The sequence below is a fragment of the Rhinolophus sinicus genome, chromosome 1 (assembly GCF_057876585.1).
Source record: "Rhinolophus sinicus isolate RSI-liver-muscle chromosome 1, RSI-T2T, whole genome shotgun sequence".
NCBI lineage: Eukaryota > Metazoa > Chordata > Mammalia > Chiroptera > Rhinolophidae > Rhinolophus > Rhinolophus sinicus.
Window position 1 is genome coordinate 116,820,000 of NC_142501.1, and position 24,488 is coordinate 116,844,487.

Genomic DNA, 24,488 nt, shown 5'->3' on the forward strand with positions numbered 1-24,488 from the left:
GACCCTAACCCAAACATGAGCAAGTTCCAAAGCAGACCCACAAATGTGAGTTTTTAAAGAAATTTACTTTGCTATTAAAACTAGAGGACATTTTGGGAAACCATTTGGTTTTCATATAGTTTACGATACATGGCCCTTGTCCTCCAAGGGGTGGAGTGTGATTTGACAGCAGAGCTTGTCCTCTGTGTCTCTCTTTGAGCTTATCAGTTAAGGATGGGGAACCACCCCTGAAAAGGGAAGTCTGAACAAATCTTGGATGCCAAGCCTCGGCAGAGTTCTGGGAGGAGGCAGGTGAAGTGGAGGCAGGGTTCTGAGAGGGGGCAGGTGAAGTGGAGGCAGGGTTCTGGGAGGAGGCAGGTGAAGTGGAGGCAGGGTTCAGAGAAGGGGCAGGTGAAGTGGAGGCAGGGTTCTGGGAGGAGGCAGGTGAAGTGGAGTGGCCTGATAAGCTAGCCCTTTGAAAAAGTGTGGGAAGTCCTGGGATGTTTGTAATTCCCTGGAGCAACCCCAGATGCCCCAGACTTGTGCTCGGTGTCCCTCTGCCCTGGTCTGTGGCTCTGATAGCTGCAGGGACGAGAGGGCAAGGAAGTGTCAGGTTCTTGAGAAAAGACTGTAAGGTGCCCAGACAGAAGTCTACCTGCCTCGAGCTCCCACATCTACCTCCAAAGGAGGTGAAGGGTCGTGAACAGGACCAGAAAGCTTTCCCCAATGGTTGCAAAGACAGGGAGGCTGCGAAAAGAATGAAAGGAATAAGAAAAGAGATTGAATTCACAGCTTCTCTCTTGCTCCAGGTTCCAAATGTCTTTTGAAATACCCACTGGCCTCCTTTTTTAATATTTACTAGGCCGGGGTGGATTTTTCCATTTCAGCCTGATGTCATTCCCAGCCTGCAGGTTTCCCAATATCCCTGTCTGCTGATGCATCAGACTCCTGCAGAAACACTGACCCATTCAACTCTGGCCTGAGAGGGCGCCCTTCCTTCCTGTTTTTGCTGCAGCCTTGGAAAGTGATGCCTGGAAAAAGGGACTCATCCTATTGCCCAGCAGATGTCCATGACGTCAGAGTTTCTTCCTTTTTGCTCCTCACTCATCTCTTCAAAGGTGGCCCTTTGAACCCCAGTGGCACGGAAACCCTGGGAGGGACAGAAGGCCTGGAAGGGAACAGCTTTACACTCAAAGGCTTCTCTTTTCATTCCACTTACACAGAGTTAAGACAAGAGTTTTGCTTTTTCTCCAGGCCAAGTCCAGGGAGAAAGACATATATCCTCGAGCAAACCTTGATTATTAATAGGCAGAGTTTGGTATAGAATACGTGCAGCCAGTTCCAACAGAACTAAATGTGTGCCATGGCGTGTAATCCTATCCTGTGTGGGGACCTGTGTGTGTGTGACAGTATCTGTTGGTGATTGGAAGATGGGGTAGATAAGGTTCATATAAACTCTGCCATTCAACCAGCATATTGTATAAAAGAACATGTAAGAATGGGCAATTTTTATCAGCCTAAGTATAATTTTAATAGGTGTAAGTACTCCTAAAGCACAAAGTTTCTAGTTCAGAAGGTATTTATGATATTATCAAAAGGGTAGTAATAACGAGTGGTAATAGATGTCATTACTTGTGTGCGTGCGCACACACACATGCACACACATTTGTGCACGGCAACACACATATATGAAGTTTTTATGACCACCCTTTTCCTGACAAACCAAGCTCTACTATTTCCTCCTAACCAGAATGGCAACAGGAACTAGAAGTTAAGAATGGGAGTACAAAGCCCCATTATACTGAAAACATGGAGATTAGATTAACAAATAAGTTCTCCCTCCCAGTTCCCACACCTCAATCATGGGTCTTCCTTAGACTTGTTGACACTTGGGCAAGATTCACTGTATATAGAAGGAACTTCTAGATTTACTGTAAAGAGCCATTATAATACTTTAATATTTAATGGAAAAACATAGTTCTTTTTTAGTATTTGTCATAACCATATTATATTTATTGTGTGTGGATGGGTGGAAGAAAAACAAGAGGAAAGGAATAAAATACTTAAATGACTGACCTTTCTGTTTACTCCAGTTTTTTGCTTCATATCTACTTGTCAATGACAAGGAGAAAAGTTTTACTGCTCTTCAAAGAAGGAAAAAGACATATGCTTGCTTTCTCATGTTGGTAACCAAAGAAAGTATTTTGTGAGTTGTTTTCCATATTTTCAACATCTTCCCCCCTATATAAAATGCAGTGTATGTAATGGCTAGAAAACATTACCTTGAATTCAACTAACAAATTTTTCATAGAAGGTTTTCTGGGTAGGAAAAATGACTCCAAATAATTTCTGAAACGCTTCTGTTCGGGTCATGTGCCCCTCCCTGAAGCCTTTGTGCCCCGCCCCTGGTAAGCAGCAATGCACTGTGGGTTGGATGGCCTCCAGCCCAGCTCCGGAGATAGGATCTGACTTGTCTAGCCAAGCAGTATAGTTCTGTCTCCTTGGATGTCAGGACAACAAGAGAAAGTCCAAGGCTTGTTTTATGGTTGGAAAAGAAATTCTCTCTCTTCCTGCCAATCTTTCCCCTCCAGCTGATCAAGGATGTGAAAGCCCTAAGAAGTACTGGCAGCCACATAGTGACTCTGAAGGGAACCAGCCTTTTAAAAAAAGAGAGAGAGAGAGACAAAGAAAGTGACACTGTGAAAAGCAGAGAAGCAACCTGGAAAGAGCTGGTCTTTGGTGCCTTCTTTGAGCCATTGTATGAAGCCACTGCAAAGCCTTCCCTGACTATGGACTTTTCAATAACAAAAGCTGTACTTTCCTCAGTTGTTGAGTTGGGGTTTGTTCCACTGAGATGCAAATGTACCTTGTCAGGTACAACACATCTGTGTGTGTGCAACCATATGGATCATTTCATTTTTCTTATAGAAATCCATTATATACTGAAAATTATGAACTTCTTTCCTTTTACAGTCATTCAAAGATGAAATACAGGTCTGGGAAAAACAAAAGGTGCTTCTTAACACCAAAGCCTGGATTAGATTCCTAAGATCTAGAAGTCGTGAGTACACAGGGCTGAAGTTACCTCTGCTTGCCAGGGCCAGGACGTGAGTAAAGATTTATGACAGTTTGTCTGCCAACGTTTTCACTGTCAGGGGAAAGCATATTTTAGAAGAATAGAAACCTGGAAACCAACTCTTTGAACCAAGTCAGTCAGCAAATGTATAGGTTTGGTGACTTGACAATTCTAAGGAGCATTTAAACAAATATGGTCTAAATTCTGCTTAAAATGATTCAGTGGGCCTAGAAAAATCTCTTTTGAGCTAGAACAAGTCATACCAGGCAATAGGCCAGAGTTGCTTCCAGGAGCGTAAAGTTACCAGCACTGGAATAAAAGAAACTCAGAGATCCCCAAAGCAAAGGCTCTGGAGTCACAGTGTTACACCGTCACCCTCAACCTAAATCCTTCCAATCAATTCCATTATAACTGCTCTCTCCAGAAATCACTGCGTCAATCCCTTTTTCCCTAGGGCATCCATTCTTCCCCAGAGAACACGTTTTCACTCACTGCAGATCTGTTGTGGTAACAAGCACAAAACCCATAACCAAGGAGCAGGTATACTTGTAAGATGAGGGGGAGACATTCAGGACACTGAATGATCTCAGAAGGTCCTGAGAATTGCAGAGCTGAATGGACATCACTGCCTTAGATCCTTCTTGTCTATGCCCCATCCCCAAATTTCCAGAAGAGTAAAATCACGCTCTGAAAGTTTGTGAGCTAGCAAGGTGGTGGGAGAATTGGAAATAGAGCCCAGGTCTTCTGACTCCAAAATCCATGATGCTTTTCTCTTCATCACACTCTGCGATAGTCTTATGTGTCAACTTGGCTAGGCTGTGGTACCCAGGCCTCTAATCAAACACTAATCTAGGTGTTGCTGCAAAGGTGTTTTGTAGATGTAGTTAACATCTATAATCAGATGACTTTCAGTAAAGATACCCTTGATAATGTGAACAGGCTTCGTCCAATCGATTAAAGGCCTTACAAGCAAAGACCAAGGTTTCCCAAAGAAAGAGTCATTCTGCCTCAAGACTACAGCACATTCTGCCTGAGGTTTTACCTGCTGGCCTGGCCTGTGGATTTCAGCCTTGCAGGGCCCTATAACTTTGTGAGCCAATTCCTTAAAATATCTCGATAGATAGATGATAGATGATTGATAGATAGATAGATAGATAGATAGATAGATAGATAGATGTTATTGAGTTTATAGAGATATAGACACACACACACACACACACACACACACACACACACACACACACACTGGTTCTGTTTCTCTGGAGAAGTCTGATGTACTAATTCAATGAGACAGGTAGGGCAAATCCAGAATTCCCTGATGAAGATCAAGAAATGGAGAGGGAAATCCTTGGGATCTAAGAAACCACTGCCTAGTGACTTCTACAGAGAAGTGGTAATGTGTGAATAAGACATCTAAGATGCTATAGCATGCAGTGAAAACCATGGGAATAAAAATCTTCAGCAACCAAAGAAAAGATTGTACCGGTGAAGATTTGTTAAAGCAGGCAGGGTCTTTTACTGATAACGTCCACAGATAAAGGGAAAACAACGTGCTCTCTCATGGAAATAATGGGGCTGGAACTAGTGCCATAGGACAGATAAAGCCCTCCTCCATTCCCTTCTTTCTTCTCTTCACAAAACCATCTGGCTCCTGCTTCCTTTTCCTTTTTTTTGTTATTATATATAATTTTATTACTAAGCACATAAAGTATGACTTTTTGGCAGCCTCCCTTACAAGGAGAAGAGGACTCTGCAGAGAGTTTTAAATTACTTATCCCCATCAAATGAGATTATTAATGTGTCAGTACAGTCCAGACTCGGGCATTTGTCAATCACTTTCTCTGGTCTGTATGAAGCATTTGTTGTGTACCCCACACTGTGCTACGCCAGAGAAGCTATGGACCTGCCTTCAAAGAGTTTATTTTTAGTTGGGGACAAAGATAAACATTTGAGAAGCAATTAGAGAATACTATGACCCAGTGTATAATTGCACACTAGGAGCTATGCTGCAGGCGCTGCCTACTATTGGGTTTTAAATAGAAAGAGGATCATCAGAAGCCAATATTGTCAAAGAAAATTTCATAAAGAAGATACGTACATACCACTAGTAAAGGAGTAAGTTTACTTTGTATTAAAACAAAATTTTATGTGACTTTAGCTAATTATTTAACCCAATTCAGCCACAGTTTAGTCTACAAAATGGAGATGGTAAGTTCTCCTGTATTAGATGGAATGCTTTTAGCTGAAAATTACTCTCACGATTAATTGGCTTAGACAAAATGGAATCTATTATCTCCAAAGGCACGTTTATTACAAGGATGGTTCAATAACATCTCTGGGGTCCCAGATCCTTTCTGCTTTTCTGCTGTGTCACTCCTGGTTCCTTCTTTCTTAAAGAGGCTGGTTGTGGAACTTGAAGTTAAATTTTGGAAGATTTCCAATTAGCCGCCAAGGATATGACTATGCTTTTGAGCCTAATTTGAAGGATGTCATTGATTATACTTGCAGGGCAGTGTGTGGGGGAGGGGGCAGGTGGAATAAGTCTGCATAAAGTGCTGATAGGTAGGGCAATTTTTGTTTTAAGTTTCAAAGGAGATTTGACAAGGCATGACTTACTGAGGGTGAAAGAGTCATTTGAAAACAATACATCACAGATACGTCCTTTTCCCTTCTTACTTTGTTCTGCCATTCACTTTACAGAGAAATTACCAGGGATCCTTCACACCTGGTAATGGGCAGTTTTCCTTAAGGATCCTTGGAACATTTTGAGGGCAAAAGAATTTAAAGAAGCTGTTGCATGATGTTGATTGGTTTTTTTCATCGCCTACTTCACAGACGTGCTCTCTATCAACCAGTTCTTAGAGTCTGGTTCTCACAAATGCTTCAGTCCCCTGAGGTAGAGCAGTCGTTTTCAAACTCGGTTGCACATTAGAATTACCAAGGAGACCTTTTTAAATACTGGTACAATAATGCCAGCTCTGATCAATTAAATACAAATTTCTCAGAGTCTCATATCAGCACTAGTGTTAGTGATTTTTAAAAACTCCCCAAACAATTCTCAATGCAGCCACAGTTGAGAACAACTGGGATAGAGAATGGGATAGAACTATTCATCCGTTAATAGTGTGAACAATAAGAATAGCAACAAACACAGATGGGTATTGCAATAGACTGAATGTTTGTGTCTCCCCACCCTCAAAATTTATATGTTGGAACCTCATCTCGTGTGATGGTATTTGGAGGTGGGGCCTTTGGGAGGTAATTAGGTCATGAGGGTGAAGCCCTCATGAGTGGGCTTAGTGGCCTTATAAAGGGACCCCAGAGAAACCCCTCCCCCTGGATACAATGAGAACAGAGACCTGGAAGATGGCCGTCATCAGACCATGCTGTTACCCTGATCAGACTTCCAGCCATCAGAACTGTGAAAAATCAATATCTGTTGTTTCTGAGCCACCCAGTCTCTGGTATTTTGTTATAGCCCCCTGAACAGACTAAGATAGCCATCAACCCAAAGTAGAAGACAGATCATTTCTAACCACCCTGTCCAGAATTTCTGCACCCCCAACCTTTTCTTTTTTTATTAGTTTCAGGTGTACAAAACAATGCAATAGTTAGACATTGCACCCCCACAAAGTGATAACCCCCCCAATCTATTGCCCCTCTGACATCTTGTATATATAACTATTACTATTCCATTGAGTCTATTCCCTATGCTATACTCTATATCCCATGACTGTATATATTAAATTATAGTTGACACAAAATACTGTTCAACTTCAGCCTCAGGTGTACAGTGCAGTGGTCAGGCATCTACACCGTCCCTGAAGTGGTCTCCCTAATAAGACAAGTGTCCATCTGACGCCCTACAAAACCTTTACAACATTATTGATCATATTCCCTAAACTGTCTTTCATATCCCCGTGGCAATGCTGTCTAATCCCTTCCCCTCTTCCTCATCCCCACCCCCTCCCTTCTAGCAACCATCAGTTTTGCCTCTATAGCTCTGAGACTATTTCTGTTTACTTTGCTCATTTGTTCAGTTCTTTAGATTCTACACGTACATGAGATCATATGTTATTTGTCTTTCTCTGACTTATTTCACTTAGCGTAATGTTCTCTAGGTCCATCCATATCGTTGCAAATGGTAAGATTTCTTTCTTCTTTATAGCCGAGTAATACTCCATTGTATAAATGTACCACAGTTTCTTAATGCACCCCCAACATTTTATATCCTTTCCTTTGCCTTAAATTTTTCTCCTGCAGTTATTACTATCTATAACATACTGTTTAACGTACTAATTTATCTTATTTATTGTCTACCTCCTTCGGCAGGCTAGAAGCCCCACAATGACTGTTGTTTTCACAACTGGATGGATATCCAGCTCCTAGGACAGTACCTGGTCACATTTTCTGTTCTTAATAAATATTTGTAGCATAAAGGAGTGAACGGATGGGAATTGTGTTCAGTCTGGATACTGTGTGTGTATAACTGCCCTGTTGCTGTGAAACTTAGCAATTAATTTCTGAAAGATGACTTCTCAGTGAGCACCTCCGTCATCCAAATGACGACAGTGCTAATGCCAGGCTGGGGAGAGCTGTCAGCCTTGGCTTAGGACTTGTCAACCATTCGTGCCCTGCAGATGAGCCACGTATTAGAAGCTGTCCCTCAGACAGGAATAAAAAACCTAGCAGGTCATTTCACAGCGAGCTTCTGGAACTCAGAACGAGGGGTTTCACTTTTGGCTTCTGGAAGCAATGGATATAATTCAGAGGGTCATACAGGACGGATGGTGCCACACAAAAGCTTGAGAAGTACAGAAGTCCTCTCTAAAGTGAAGAACTGGCCGTAATATTGTCTGACTAGTGAAGACCTCTTGCACATGTAGCCTGGTTAAAGAATATCTGGTTTCCAAGACCTGAGGTCAAGGAGTCATTTAGGAGCTAGGTTAGTGCTGGCACCTCTTTGAGAATGTCTGCAGCGGGTAGGAGAGGAGTGAGGCCAGCTTGCCCTAGATGCCCGGCCGGGGTCCCCATCTGCAGGACGTGCTAGTGGGCTGCTCCCTGAGGATTCAAGTAACACAAAACTTTTATCTGAAGTAAAGCATCTGGGCTGGGCCGCTGGGGCTGCTGACGTGTATTCTCGGAAGTAAAGCAGTGCCAGCAAATGGATTTATAAAGAAAATCTATGCTCTGTAAACATTCTTTTCAACACTTTCTATATTTGTTTCATTTCCCTTACCTTCTTAATAAAAGTTCCATTGAAAAAAAAAAATCCAGTCATCTATTCTGAGAGAGATTAATATGCTCTGGGGGCCCAAATGGGCTTGTGACATGAGAGGGTCTGCCTGAGAGCCTGCAGGGACCACCAGAGCACTCTATCTTGTCATGATTCTGTCACTCTGCTTCTTTCAGCAGCTCTGCAGGCAGCCAACCTCTGGACTTATAGTTATGTGAGATAAGACATGCCCTTCTCAAATAAGCCAAATGGAGTCAGGTTCTCAGCCACGAGCTGCCAAAAATGCCTTTCTCTGCCCTGCTCACCTGGTGAACACCTTCTCAGCTTTGAGCCCCTGCTCTTGTGCAGCATTAATTCACTGCCCCTCTTCTTAGTACGCCATACTTCTGTCATGACACCCGTACCCTTATGGATGTTTCTTTTGGACAGATGGCAATCTTAAGGGAAGGAAATAAGTCTATTGCTTTGTTTTGTGCAGAACTGACAGAGTCCCTGAAACAACAGTTGAAAGGTGAATGAATGAATGAACGAATGAATGAATGAATGGAGATAGAGACTTTGTGGAGATAAAGACTCTGTGACAGCAGAAATGCTGAAGCTTAAGTATGAAGTCAGGAGAAAAGGCGCCAAGAATGATATAGGCCAGCATGGAGATGGGGAGTTACAACAGAAGAAAGCAAAACGGGAAAATTTTGAGGTTGTGATTATGAGAAACTGATATATGATCAAATTCGGGTTTATGAAAATTTCATTGGATGGGAAAGACAATAATGTGTATACTTGTACAAATGTTTTTAACACTAAGCCGTAGAAACGAGATAAGTGTTCATGCTATTTTGGCATTTGGTACCTCATCTTGCAGCTGTGTATTTGCCTGACTCCTGTGTTAACGTCAAGCAACTCAAAGGCAAAATTGTGCTTTGTTCTTCATGGGAGGCCTAGTACCCAACTCAGCACCTTTTAGGCCCCCGTTAAAGTTGGCTGAACTCAGGCCTGAATGAAGACTTTAAAACTTCAAAGTCAGCCTTCACGTTAATTACTGAAAGCACCGAAGAAATAACCTCCTGGACATTTGATTTGAAATTATTGGTTCCTCATTAAGTTCAATTACTGTTTTCCCCTTTGACACCCCCCTAACTTAACAATATGTACCGTGCTTCCCCAAAAATAAGACCGGGTCTTATATTAAGATTTGCTCCAAAAGACACATTAGGGTTTATGTTCAGGGGATGTCATCCTGAAAAATCATGTTAGGGCTTCTTTTCCGGTTAGGACTTACTTTCGGGGAAACACGTAAGTCATTGGCTTTTATCTCAGATTTAGAAAGTAAGCCATTCAGTGCAAACTCACATGCTTCACACTAAAATCAGATTAACAACATCTTTTAGGTATTGAGTTCTCTGCAAATCAGTAAAAAAAAAAAAAAAAAAAATCAAGCTAAAGCATTGTGAAGGCAGAATTGTGGGGGAACAAAATTTAAACCATTCTTGGCAGTGTCTTTAATGCAGCTTGGTATCCTATTAAGGTGGACAGTAGTATCCATATACTTTTCCACATGTTATTAAATCACAGAATAATGAGGCAAATGTATCTCTTTGTTTTCTTCTCCCATTTTAATGGTGTCATCATCTCTGTTATTAATATTTTATATTTTCTCCTGTAATGCTTAACATTCTGTGTAGTCATTTTTTTCCAATACAGTACTAGAATCATAAATGCTCCCATTATCCTCATTTTGCAAATAGAAAAACAGAAGCGTAAAGAGGTTAGATCCTTGCCATGTGGGAAATCACTAAAAGGGCCAGAAAATGGAGTAGAAGGACAGTGGAGTGGGAACTACTTCCTCTGGCTGAGTTCACTTCAAAATAAATTTTTCTGGGTCTTTTGTGTCAAACCTGAGTGATAAACAGTTTATCCTTCAAGGGGAAAAGTTATCTTGGCCCCTACGCCCTGGTGTGGTCTGAAATTATTTCCATCCATTTCCAAAATAATGAGTAGAACACAAAGATATTGGCCACACTAAACAAAGATTAAGTGATAAGAATGTGTGAAAAGAAGGCTCATGTACCACAAACGTCTCCCCTGATTTTGTTATTGGCTCATGTACCACAAACATCTCCCCTGATTTTGATTTTATTGATTCATCCTTTCTTTAATAAGCATTTATTAAGTGTCCTGTATGTGCCATGCATTATTCTACCTGTAATAGATAAAAAGAAAAACACATACAACCTCTGCCCTCAAGGTCCTCACAGTCTTGTGGAGATTCAGACACATAAATGGGTGCGGTTCACCAAGTGCTTTAATTGAGGGAAACACCAAGTACCAGGGAAGCCCAGGAGAGGGCACCAGCCTGGTGGAATGGGTGTTGGAGGTGGTTTGAGAAAAGGGTGGCAGAGAAGGGATTGTCCAAAGTGCGCTGCTAGTGGGGGAGGAAGGAAGCATGTGGCCCAGCTGCTGCTGGTAGCTGTTTCACAACCACAGAGGACACCACTCGTAGGATGGAGCCAATGTAATGGATGGCTGAGCAAACATGGAAGAATCTGTATACTCGATGGCTTCATTGAACTGCTGAACCCATCAATCCTAAAGCTGCCCTACCTCAGGGCTTGTTTTTAAGTAAGATAATCCATTTCCATATTACTTAAATTTAAGTGAGGTTTTCTGTTTCTTGCAGCTAGAAGTATCCTAAGTGATACATGGGGCAGGTTTAGTGGGAAAGATAGTTCATTTCTGAACACACTGAATTTGAAATGGCTGTAATGCCACCTGGAAATTTTCCCGGGTAATTGGGACTGGGTCACCCTTGTTAGAACAGTTTGTACCTATTTTTAAATACTGCAGTTAAACACTTTGGACCTAAGGACAATTGGTGCATTTGAAGGGGCTCCACGGCATCCTCACGGACCCGGGTGCTTTCTTGCCTGCCTGCTCTGCCATCTCTCAATTGTCTACTTTTATTTCCAGGCTTGTCCTCACACTCACAGGATGGCTGCAGAGAGGCCAAGCCTCCCATCTCAGCCAACAATGTCCAAAGGCAAAACTGAAGCACGTTTTTTCCTTGTGTTGCTTCTTGAGAGCAAAGAACATTTTGGAGTCAATGCTCAGAGGTGGTTAGTTAGTATTTGAAGGACCCTAGTCCGGAGTTTGCATTCAGAGGTGGCCACCGCAAGCGTTTCAAAAGAGGTTAACTGGATCTGAACCAGAGGACTCACTGATAAGCACAAGAGATTTTGGAACTCATTTTTCACTTGTGAAATGAATGGTATTCACGTATATGACTGACCAGCATTCTTGCCTTTGCAAAATGAAGTATTCTCTTGGAATTAGTGCTTAAGGGGATATCATTGGTGCTCCACTCAAGAGCTTCCTCAGACAGGATCTCACCCTATATTTGGCCTCTGGATGCATGATTTCTTCACCCCAGCCCTCAGTGAGGAACGTGGCCAGCCCCTCCTAGCTTCATGTCTCCCTTCTTTCCCCCTTGAGTGAGTACACCAGAGAGCAGACGAGCGAGAGTGACATTTTTTCCAGCTTTATTGGGGAATGAGTAACACATAAAAATTGTATGTTTCAAGTGTACAACGTGATGTTTTGATACATGTACACCTTGTGAAGTGATGACTACAATTCGCTAATTAACATGTCCATCCTCTCACATAGTTACCTCTGTGTGTATGGGGGTGGGTGGGGATGGGGGGTTAGGACACTTGAGACCTACCCTCCTAGCCAACTACACAGCATGTTGTTATTAACTGTAGTCACCACACTGTACATTAGGTCTCCAGGACGTATTCATCTTTATAATGGAAGTTTTGTACCCTTCACCAGCATCTCCCCATTTTCCTCACCAACCCCAGCCCCTGGCAGCCACCATTCTGTTACTATGAGTTCAACTTTTTTAGATTCCACATAAAAGTGAGATCGTGTGGTATTTGTCTTTCTGTGTCTCACTTATTTCACTTAGCATAATGTCCTACAGGTTTATCCATGTTGTCACAAATGACAAAGATGGATGTACTTCCTTTTTAAGACTGAATAATATTCCATATTCCATTGTGTGTGTGTGTGTGTGTGTGTGTGTGTGTGTGTGTGTGTGTGTATCACTTTTCTTTATCCATTCATCTGTCGACAGACACTTAGGACTTAGGTTGTTTCCATGTCTTGGCTACTGTGAAGAATGCCAAGGTGAACGTGAAAGTACAAATATTTCTTCCAGGTAGTGATTTTATTTCCTTTGGCTATACGAGGTCTAACAATTAAGTTCGTGAACTCATCCTAGAAAAAGTGCTACATACCTCATTGCTGAATATCATTACGGTCTCCTTCAAAGTACTCCCCTTGGGAAACTATGCACTGACGCCAGCGCCTCGTCCACCCTTCAAAGCAATTTTGGAACTCTTTTTCTGTTGTTGTATTACCCTTGATGTCCTGAATGTCATAAATGTGTCTTCCTTTCAATATTTCCTTTATTTTCAGGTAAAGAAAGAAGTCATTGGGGGCCAGATCAGGTGAGTAGGGAGGGGGGTTCCAATATAGTTATTTGTTTACTGGCTAAAAACTCCCTCACAGACAGTGCCTTGGGAGCTGGTGCATTGTCGTGATGCAAGAGCCATGAATTGTTGGCAAAAGCTCAGGTCATTTAACTTTTTCACGTAGCCTTTTCAGCACTTCAAAATATAATAGTAAACTTGGTTAACTGTTTGTCCAATTAGTATAAATTCATAATGAACAACCCCTCAGATATCAAAAAAGGTTAGGAACAGCGTTGCAACAAGTTCGCGAACTTAATTGTCAAAACTTGTATATCCAGAAGTGAGATTACTGGATCATATGGTAGTTCTATTTTTAATTTTTTGAGAAACCACCATACTGTTTTCCATAGTGGCTGTACCAATTTACATTCCCACCAGCAGTGTATGAGGGTTCCTTTTCCTCCACATCCTTGCCTTTTTGATATCTTTTGGCTTTTTGATAATAGCCATCTTTTTTTTATTTTTATAATAGCCATCTTAACGGGTGTGAAGTGATAGCTCATTGTGGCTGTGATTTACTTTTCTTTCATGATCGGTAATATTGACATCTTTTCCTACATTTATTGACTATTTATATGTCTTCTTTGGAGAAATACCTATACAGAACTTTTGTCCATATTTTAATTGGCTTATTTGTTTTTATGCCATTGAGTTTTATGAGTTCCTTACATATTTTAGATATTAGCCTCTTACCTTATACATGCTTTGCAGATATTTTCTTCTAACATGTAGGTTTCCTTTTAATTTTGTTGATTGTTGTTGTTTTTTTACTATGCAGAAGATTTTTAGACTTACATAGTCCCACTTGTTTATTTTTGCTTTTGTTGCCTGTGCTTTTGATGTCAAATCCAAAAACTCATTGCCAAGACTTAATATCAAGGAGCTTTTCCCCTATATTTTCTCATAGGAGATTTAAGGTTTTCGGGTCTTACATTTGTCTTTAATCCACTTTGAGTTGACTTTCGTGTATGTTATAAGGGTCCAATTTCCAGTTTTCCCAACACTATTGAAGAGACTATCTTTTCCCCATTGTATATTCTTGGTGCGTTTGGCAAAGATTACTTGACCACATATGAGTGATTTTTTTTTTTAAAGAGATAACTTTGAATTAGCGCTAATTACAAGTGTGCATATATCACATTGAATCTTTCATAAAACTATGCAGTGTTTTATATAAAAAATAAATTTAAAGTCAGTTTATTATTGCAAGTTGTAGTACATTAATTACTATTAGTAATAAATAACATGAGACATCTTTTTGAGGTTTGATGTTTTAAGTTACAGAAACTGACTTTCCTCATGAAGGTTACCCATTTGAGGGTAAGTTTCTTTTTTGCAATTGACAACCAAATCATGCCTACGTGTTTAGGTCCTAATAGTTAGCTGAGGTGTCACTTTACTTTTAACTGAACGTGGGACACCCACAAACCAGCTTCCCACAGCTTGTCCAATTCGTACAAATTCATAATGAACAACCCCTCTGATATCAAAAAAAATACTTCCCATGGTAGCTACTGTGCTCTGCATGGCGAGTCCCCCTTCCTCTAATTGCCTCAAATTTCCAAACTCTCACCTCCTCTGGTGTGGAATTACAAAACCAAGTCCATTGACTTTATACTGGAAAAGATGTTAACTTGATAAGTTCTATTTTCTTTGGAAAGGAAAAAACGTGAATGAAAAAAACCTGTGGCTGTTCAGATCAGGTTAACACATGTCCTTAGCTGGAAAAAAACCCAAAAACCTCTAACTTCCCATGATTGATAGTGATATCGCACGTTCATTCAACTGGCTCTTGTGGTTACTAGAGAATAGGAAATTTTAAAGTTTCCAGCACGCCCAGAGAATGGAATACTGGCGTTTGCTTTTTAACTGGCGTAAAACTGCATGTTATGTAATCAAGAGGCTGGAAATTCCAATTTCACAGATGCAGATATTTGGGGGAAATGGGTCTTGTCAGTGAATTGGCATGTCCTTGGTGGTTCTTTGGTTAGACACTCCAGGCCATTGCCTATGTGCCAAATAAACCCTGTTCTTTCCTTAGTCACCTATGAAAATGAGGGCAGAGGATCAACTCAGTCATGGGCAGATGGTCAGATTCTCTCCGATGAGCTAGAAATAGGGGCTGATCAAAAATAGGCCGACCGCTTCCTTTTATACATTTCTCCTTCCAATGTATGAGCACCTTCTTAGAAAATACTTATCATTCTTATCTGAATTGTAAATGCAGGAGTAACCGCACTTGAAAATGATGAAACCTCACTTGGAAAATTTGATGAAATTATACAATCAACTTTCGTTTCTTACTTTGGAATATATGTGCCCCTTAACTCTAAATTGTCTGAAAATTTTGCATTTTTGCCATTCTCTGTAGTCTTTTGTGGATGGTCTCCAATAGTCAAAGCAGTACAATGCAGATTTTCATGGTTTGATGAGGACTGTTTGTTTTATTTCATTCTAGGGGAAGCCAAGAAGCTGTCTCTCTCTTTTCCAGTTGGGATGCAACTGAATATCTGGATTGGAAAATTCCTGTCAGAGTTCAGTGGGTATGTCGTGCACTATCACATATTTAACATCTTTTGAAAGTAAAAACCTAGCATAAGAAATGATCATGGCTTAAAAGGAATGAGACGAGATTCCCACCAGTTCATAAAGATATCCTCCTTGTCTAGGGCTGGGACAGTTCATGATTTTTATATTTTTTCTCAGAAACGTGAGAAAGAACTATAAGACTAACATTTGATTGCATAGATCTATAAGTTGCTTTCTATTTAAAAATGTTATGTCAAATTATCTGTCTAGCAGAGAGCTTCCTTAATAGAGTATTTGCTTTTATAGGTAGCCCAGAGTTCTGTTCTCTTCTAATAGGGCCCATAGAGAAAGGAAGGGAAGATTTTATTCTAAAGAAATGCAGGAAAACTGCTTTGCACTAGACAGTGGAAATGCAGCCCAACAGAGTTGCCCGCAATAATGCTTAACTAAGGAGGATGTAAGGTTAGGGCGGGATGAGGGGTGACAGACGTTTACACACAAGTTTGCAATATGCTTCTAAGCAGCACTGCTCTCTCTACTCCCAAGGCTTGACTTCAGGACAACATAAGACACTGAAAATAAACATCAATTTGTTGTATGAGAAGCTGCCTATAGAGAGAAGTAAACACCTCCAAAAGTTTTTCTGGGAACAGGCATCCAGGAGTCCAACACTAAATTCCAATTAAAACACAGCCTTGATGTATCTTCAAGAGAATGTGGCTGGAATCTGATTCTGACCAAGGAAGCTGAAACCCAATTAATTAAGCTACCCCAGGTTTTAACAAAGACTCTGCCAAGAAAAGAGGAAAGATAGGCATGGAGCCTAGACAAGGAGAGAAGAACGAGCAGCTATTTAGTTATTGGTATCGTGAGTTCTGCACTGCCCAAGGAAGTCATGCTTTGACGTGTTGATTTGAGCTTCTCAGTCTGTGGAAGGGTTACACTTAGAGTGGAAATGTATTATATGCTTAATTCTCCTGAGTCCTAGTTTCCCCATAAGTAATAACAGTAGGAGGTGAGTTCAGAGAGGTGATGGGGGATACTTTGTATAGGACATGTGAGCCACTTTGGAGACTTAACTTTTACTCTTGAGGGACTTGGGGAGCCATTGAAGGGTTTTGGGCAGAGGATTGATTGGGATTATCAGGAACGAACATTAAAAGTATTAGAAGGATCAAATGAGCTAATCCATGTGAAGCACTTAGCACCATGCCTAGGCTATTAACAGTGCTCAAAAAGTGGTAATCACATTGTAATTGCTCTACTTCGGGGATGCTATCAAAGTAGCTCCACTTCATTTAGACTGAATCATGAAGAAAGAAAATTTGAATAGACCTACAAAGCTAGTAAGGAGGTTGAAACAGTAACCAAAACTTCCCAACAAAGCAAAGCCTTGCACCAGATGGCTTCACTGATGAATCCTACCAGACACGCTAGACTGATCCTTCTCAAACTCTTCCGAACAGTTGAACAGGAGGGACCGCTTTCTAACTCATTCTACGAGGCCAGCATTACCCTGATAACCAAGTCAGACAAAGATACTACAAGATAACCAGAGACCAGTATCCCTGATGACGATTGATGCAAAAAATCTTCAATAAAATATTAGCAAACAGAATTACACCATATACTAAAAGGAACAAGTGGGATTTACACCTGAAATGCAAGGATTGTTCACCATAGAAAAAAAGAAAAGCATTCAATATAACACACCACATTAACAGCATGAAGGGAAAAAAACATCTGATCATATCATTGATGCAGAAAACCTATTTACAAAATTTAATATGCTTTAATGATAAAAATACTCAACAAACTAGGAATAGAAGGAAACTACTTAAACACAATAAAGGCCATATATGAAAAACCCACATCATTTTCAAAGGAAGCATCGTACTCAATGGTGAAAGACTGAAACTTATCCTCTAAGATCAGGAACCACGGATATTCACTTTTGCCACTTCTATTCAACACAGTGTTGTTGCATAGTATTGAAAAATTCCAGCCAGAGCTATTAGACAAGAAAAGAAATAAAAGCCATCCAAATTAGAAAGGAAGAAATAAAATTCTCTGTTCACAGATGATATGATCTTACATGTATAAACCATAAAGATTCCACAAGCACACACACAAAAACTATTAGAACTAATAAACAAATTTAGCAAAACTGCAAGCTACAAAGCCTATGCAGAAAAATCAATTGCATTTCTATGCACCAACAATGAACAATCTGAAAAGGAAATTAAGAAAATATCATTTACAGTAGCATCAAAAGAATAAAATACTTACAGATCATCCTAACCTAAGAGGTGAAAGACATGTATACTGAAAATTACAAAACAATGCTGAAAGAATTTAGACACAAATAAATGGGAAGACAGACCATGTTCATGGATTAGAAGACTGAAGTGTTAAGATGTCAATGCTACCCAAAGTGATCTATAGTTTCAGTGCAATCCCTGTCAAAATCCCTATGATGTTTTTTTCCAGAAATAGAAATATCCATCTTAAAATTTATGTGGAGTTTCAAGGGACCCCAAATGGCCAAAATAACCTTGAAAAAGAAGAATAAAGTTGGAAGTCTCACACTTACTGATTTCAAAACCTACTACAAAACTACGGTAATCAAAACAGTGTGGTACTGTCATAAAGACAGACATATAGACCAATGGAATAGAATAGAGGGCCCAGAAATAAATCCTCACATATATGGTCAAATGATTTTTCACAAGGTGCCAAGATTATTCAATGGAGAAAGGACAGTCTTTTCAATAAGTGGTGTTGGGAAATTTGGTTATCCACATGTAGATGAATGCATTTGAATGCTTACTTTACACCATATACAAAAACTAACTCAAAATGGACCAAAGACCTAAATGTAAGAGCTGAAACTATAAAACTCTTAGAAGGATACATAGAGAAAAGTCTTCATGATATTAAATTTGGCAATGATTTCTTAGATGTGACTCCAGGAGGATAGGCAACAAAAGAAAAAAACAGATAAATTGGACTTTGTCAAAATTAAAAATTTTGTTCATCAAAGGACACTTTCAACAGACTGAAAAGGAAATCCACGGAATGGGAGAAAATATTTGCAAATCATATATCTGACAAGGGATTCATATCCAGAATACATAAAGAACTATAATTCAACAACAACAACAAAAAATAAAAATAAAAAATAGGCAAAGGTCTTGAGTAGACATTTCTCCAAAGATCACAAATGACCAGTAAGCACATGGAAAGATGCCCAACATCACTCATCAGTAGACACATGCAAATCAAAATCACAGTGAGATACCATTTCATACCCATTAGGATGGCTATTATCAAAACAAACAAACAAAAACTCCTGAAAGAAACAAGTAGTGGCATAGATGTGGAGAAATCGGAGCCTTGTACATTGCTGTTGGGAATATAAAGTGGTACAGAAAACAGTATGTCAGTTCCTTGAAAAATTAAAGATAGAATTACCTTATGATCCAACAATTTTACTTCTGGGTATATGCTCAGAAGAATTGAAAACAGAGTCTTGAGGAGACATTTGTACCCTCATGTTCATAACACCATTATTCTCAATTCTCAAAAGATGGAAATAACCCAGTCATTCATCCACAGATGAATGTGTAAATAAAATGTGATATATACTCATACATATAATGGAATATTATTCAGCCCTAAAGAGGAAGGACATTCGGACACATGTTTCAACATGGATAAACCCTGAGGACATTATGCTCAGTGAAATAAGCTAGACACAAAAGGACAAATACTGTGTGATTCCATTTACATGAGGTATTTAGAGTAAAGTCACAGAGACAGAAAGCAGAATCGTGGTTCCCAGGGGATGGAGAGAGGAGTGAATGGGAAATTAGTGTTTAATGGGTACAGAGTTTGAGTTAGAGAAGATGAAAAAAGTTCTAGAGATGGATGGTAGTAATGGTTGCACAACAATGTAAATAGACTTAATGCCACAGAACTGTACACTTATAAATAATTAAAATTGTAAATGTTATGGTATGTATACTTCACTGCAATAAAAAAAAACAAAAAAACTGTAGTTAGTTCCCCCTTCCTCTGAGTCTCTACTCTCCAACACATTTCTTGTTGTCGTTTCTCTTTATGTGTAATTTTCCTTTGGAGGAAGTACGTGGCTTAGTCACCCCTACACTGACAGTTAGTCCTCAAGGCTTGCAACTAACAGGGCATTCTGATTTAAACATCAGCCTCCTGTAAGTATGGCTATCAAGAGACTGTCTTTTAGAAAAGGATGAAACTGTGTTTTTTGATGGCTAGAACTTGGACCCTAGGAAGCAGTGACTGCCTGAGCCTGTGAGGCTTGGTCCAGGCCACCGTGTGGGTTCTGGGACGTTCTGGTTACCACTTCTCTGTCTAGTAGCAAAACCAGCCTGTTACAAAAAGCAGTGCAATTGTCAATGCCAAGATGGCCTGTTTCCTTTTCTTTGTGTAAAACTGACTTTTAGTTAAAATACCCAGGAATGATTTCCCAAACCACAATTGCTTTCTCTTCCTGTGTCAAGCTGGCTGCATTGTTGAAGTACGAAGGAGATAAAAACTTAACTGCTATGGACAGACTTTCTGAAACCCAATTGCTTTGAAGTTGCCTCATGTAGGAAGTGTGCCTTTCTTATACTGCCAACATGGGTAAGGGGCAAGGAGAGAGGAGAAACACAGCACCATTCAACTAGGAAGTGTGCAGTGTTGGGTCCTGTGAAATTATAAAAGAATGGAGTAGAAACCCGTCTTTCTCCTCCGTGTATTTCAGCCTCCCCTGTCTTCCCAAGGCTAAGATGAGAACGTTTTCCCTGTGCTCCTGTGGCATCCAGTGCTGACCTGTAAGCTTTCTCTTACTGCCCTAACACTGCCTTTTTACCCAACTGTCTCCTCCACCAGCACGGAAGCAATTGCACGGCCTGTGTCTTCATCATCTTTGTTTCCCAGGGGCTAGAGCTGTCCTGGCACAGAGTAAGAACACAGTAACTCTTGGCTAAAAAATAAATGGCATACTTTTGTATTTCATTGGCTCTACAATCCCACCAATTGTAAGACGCTTCAATTGCAAAACCACTAAGAAAGAAAAAAATTACAATCAGAAGCTAGAAGATATGACACATTCCAATCTGGGGCTTGTCGTCACCTTGATTTCAGGCCTGGACCAGGAAGAGAAGACCACAAAAAGGCTGAAGACTAATCGCCATCACTTTACATTAGGTTGGTGCAAAAGTAATGGTGGTTTTTGCAGTTTTTAACCTTTTTAACCGCAGTTACTTTTGCACCCACCTAATAAATACAGACGTGTGCACATGGAATCACACATAGAAACCTTTCCGTTTCACTTAGTTCTCTTGGCTTCCCTACCTTGAGCTTTCGTCCTAAGACCAGATGTTGTTTCAAATGTAAATGAGTCATCCTCCTGTCTGACCACCAGGTAACTAGAGATGGATAGAGGGACTCGTTCGTCCCCATCTCTTCACTATGGTTATGTCCTGAGGCGGAACTCAAAGAGAAAAGTATTATTTATTTGTTGCCTCCACCAAGGCAGCTTAAATGGTGAGGATCAGTGCGTCCAAAAGGGAAATATTTTTATCTCCGGGCAAGATTATAACAAAAGAAGGTCATTTATCATCTGATGAGGGGAAACATGTCACAGCAAAATTACTAGGGAATGAAAAATCTGGGCAGTGCAATGGCACTTTTAATCAGAAGCTCTCAAAGCAATCCCACACTGTCATCAACAAAGCCTTGTCGTCACAGGGCGCAAAATGGGAAGTGTCCCTTTCCATAGTGTTATACACCATGAAACTAAGATAGAAAAAGGCTCAGCAAATTAATAAAAGGCAGATAGTAAAAACTATTATTATATGTATAGATACATTTATAGGTAAATATATACACACAGAATTTAAATTTGATTGTATGTCAAGTGAGATCACGTATAAATATTTGATTGTAAATCCTCAAACACCACACAAATAATAATGAGCAGGAGAAACACGTAGAATTTAGAGGTCGGACATTGAAATCAAACAGAACTGGGTTCTGTTTGGCCCTATCTTTCTCCCTATGTGACTTTGGGCTGGTATCTTACCCGCTCTAAATGGCTATGTCCTCATCTGTAAAATGGGAATCATAAGACTATGTGACCAGGCTACAATGGGATACTCCGTGTAAAGAACTTAGAGAAAAGGCTGGTGTATATATAGCAAGTACTCTGTAAATGTTAGTTTCTCACATTTGAACTAGATTAGATGCCCATTTACCATGCCCACAGGACCTGTTCTTCCCGCACACCCTGGCATTTAATTTTGCAGTGTTTTCATTTCATCGCTGCCGGTTTGGTCCCTCCTCCCTCTCTAGTTTGGACCCCAGGGTCAACTACTGCATTTGCTACCCCTTGGGGTCCCTTCTTTGCCCCTCCCACCTCACCTTCCTGCTGTTCCTTTTCTAACTATGCTCAGGCTAGGGTTATTGCAGTGGCCTGTCAGCTCCAGTCTTCCCAACTAATCTGTCCCACGTGGCTCTACCTATTTATCTTCCCAGAGTGAAGTCCCAAGCATGGCGTTTCTCTGCTCAAAGCTTTGCCACTGCCTATGAAATTAACTTCTCACTACAGCATTCAAGACATTCCCCTTTTGGCCTCAATCTACCTTTCCAGGTATCTCTCCAATTCAGCCATTCTGATGTATCTATGTCTGTGCTACATTCCCCTACATCCAGGGTTTTGTTCATACAATTTCCTTGTATTGCAACGTCCTCCCCTTCATCTCTGCTTTTAAAAATCCTAACCTTCCTTCCAGACCAATCTCAAATTCCACCTCCCCTGCAATCTACCTTTCCAGACCCTCTGACCTCCTTTGAACCACCATGTGTGTGTCTCTCTTTGGGACATTTATATTCAGCCTTGCATTAGGGCTGGTTGCACCATAAAGCCTGCCTAACCTCTGTTGTCTATCCATGGCTTTGATCATATCAAGTGGACAATAAATATGGATGTTAGCTCGCTGTGTTTAATTGGTTATTGGAATACACATAATTACCGTGAGGCCCTGTATTAGATATACCCCTAAAACAAAAAGATAAAATCAAGTCAACTCTCTGTAGTTGCTGCTATACTTAGCAATGTGGGATGGCTCCTGCGTTACCAGAGTCTCTACCCAACAGGAAGTCTTCCAGTTCATTAAAACAGTACACGTTAGTTCCTTTAACATGCAACAGATATAAATTTGGCCTTGGCATCCACTCAGCTAACTACAGTATTACTAAAAATATCTTAATCTGGGTATGGGTCTAAACTGAAAATTGAACAAATGTTTTGGGTTTTATTTGCTTGTTTGTTTGGAGTCTGATTTAGTGGTGCTAGAAAACAAAACATTATAGTTCTTGCTATAGCAGAGGGCTTAGTGAAATCCTATGTCCATTTAATTATTTAATATAAGCTGGTAGAATATTTTCACCCTGCCTTCACTGTGTGGCGGTTTCCCTTGCTAGTGAGGCTTTTTGGATTCAAGTCAGCAAGTCAAACAAAAATGATTTGTTAAACTTAATAGAAAAAAATGATGTTTTAAAAATCAGAATATCTTAGTAATGGATCCCCAAAGACTTCTCAGTTATATAAGTCTGGTACTAAGCTACTTGGCCAGGAATCCAACCCCAAAACGTGCAGGGGCTATCTTTGCAAAATGCTATTCAAGAAATCCTGCCTCTACACAGCCTCCCCACATTGGGGCTACCAAGGATTTTGAAATGATTGTGCAGCTCAATCCAATCAGAACATGCAGAATATTGCCTCAACAATAAAACAATTAAAATTCAGTAACGCCAGAAAAACAAGTGAGATAAATAACTCAAGACGCTGCCTTATAAGAGCAGCAGCGCCCTATTTTTCAAATAACTTCTTTCTCCTGCCTTTAAATCTCAGAAAACAAACACCGAAGCACCCATATTAAGAATAGTTATATCAGCTAGTTCCTTTCTTTACTGGTCTTCATACAGTGATCGTCATTTCCAAATTTTCCCAGGTTGCTTTGGTGTCATGTGATTCATTTCAAGTAGAAGCAATTGCTTCAATTCTATAATGCAACCTTTCATAGTGTGGATTTTCATATAAACAAATTCACAGACGAATAAAAAAAAGAATGCTTTCCCAGATTGTATTACTCCTAATCTTTTACTGAGACAAGGTTGGCTCTGAAGCACCCTGGGCAGTTCGTTAAAGGTGAATATTGGTCATTGCTACTGAGCCCCCCCCCCCCCCCCACGTCCTTTGACTTTCTGAGAATTTCAAAGGCTTTACTTTCTCTCACTAGTAAGAAGTCCCCTCAAGGTCGCAGGCACTTATAATGTTAAACAAGTTTGTTCCCTGAAGGCATTCGCCAAATGATCAGACCTCTCCCCCAACACCATTCTGTCTATAAAGTACCCGAAATAGTCACTCACCATTGGCATTTCAATAATTGATGGTCTGGGGATAGAAGTCTGAAAAGCAGCTGCTTCACAATCCAATTCACCATCTAGGGACCCAAGCGCGTCCTCAGAGGTCTTAGCAGGCTGGACAGCAGTGTGGTTACTTGAATTCCGATTGGCACTGCCATTTCTCTTCGAATGGGTGCCGGAATCTCGCCTTTTCTCTGCCTTCCCTTCTTCCCCTCTTGGGTGACTTGGGTGTCGGCCCGCTTTGGCCACAGGCTGATCATAGATGGTGGAATGAGTATCAGCCGTGCTGGGCTGATCAAAGGGAGCATTCTCCCTTGAATTCCCAAAACAGGCGAGCAGAGCTGAGCATGGAAATGGATGCATCCTTCTAGATGGAGATTTCAGTCTTCTGGCGAGCCTTGCTTTCCACGTGGACATGACCTGAAGTGCAACATGGCAAAGTTCAAAGGGGACGGAAAAATTTCCAAAGGTTCAGATCACCCCCAGTTTCCTTATAGTAACTGTTTCCTTGCCTGAAGAGACGGACTTTTTAGTGGTTGCCTCTAAGTAGATGAGGAGATGGCAAGGCCACCCTCCCTGAGAGTCACTCAGCTGCTAATCCCCCTTCAGAAGCGTTCATCCCAGGTGATTTCACGCTCTTCCTTCCTCGATGCTGTCAGTGGCTAAAGAAAGCTGTCTG

At 40.6% G+C, this 24,488-nt stretch overlaps 1 protein-coding gene across 1 annotated transcript in view; it reads right to left on the bottom strand.

The window, feature by feature from the left end:
- FAM107B (family with sequence similarity 107 member B) overlaps positions 1-24,241 on the bottom strand; it is a 195,317-nt gene extending 171,076 nt beyond the window's left edge. Inside the window, exon 1 of the mRNA XM_019738291.3 lies at positions 23,813-24,241. Within this exon, the coding sequence (XP_019593850.3) occupies positions 23,813-24,226 (414 nt within the window). The 5' untranslated portion in view covers positions 24,227-24,241. The remainder of the gene's footprint in view (positions 1-23,812) is intronic.
- Positions 24,242-24,488: the final 247 nt, after the last annotated feature.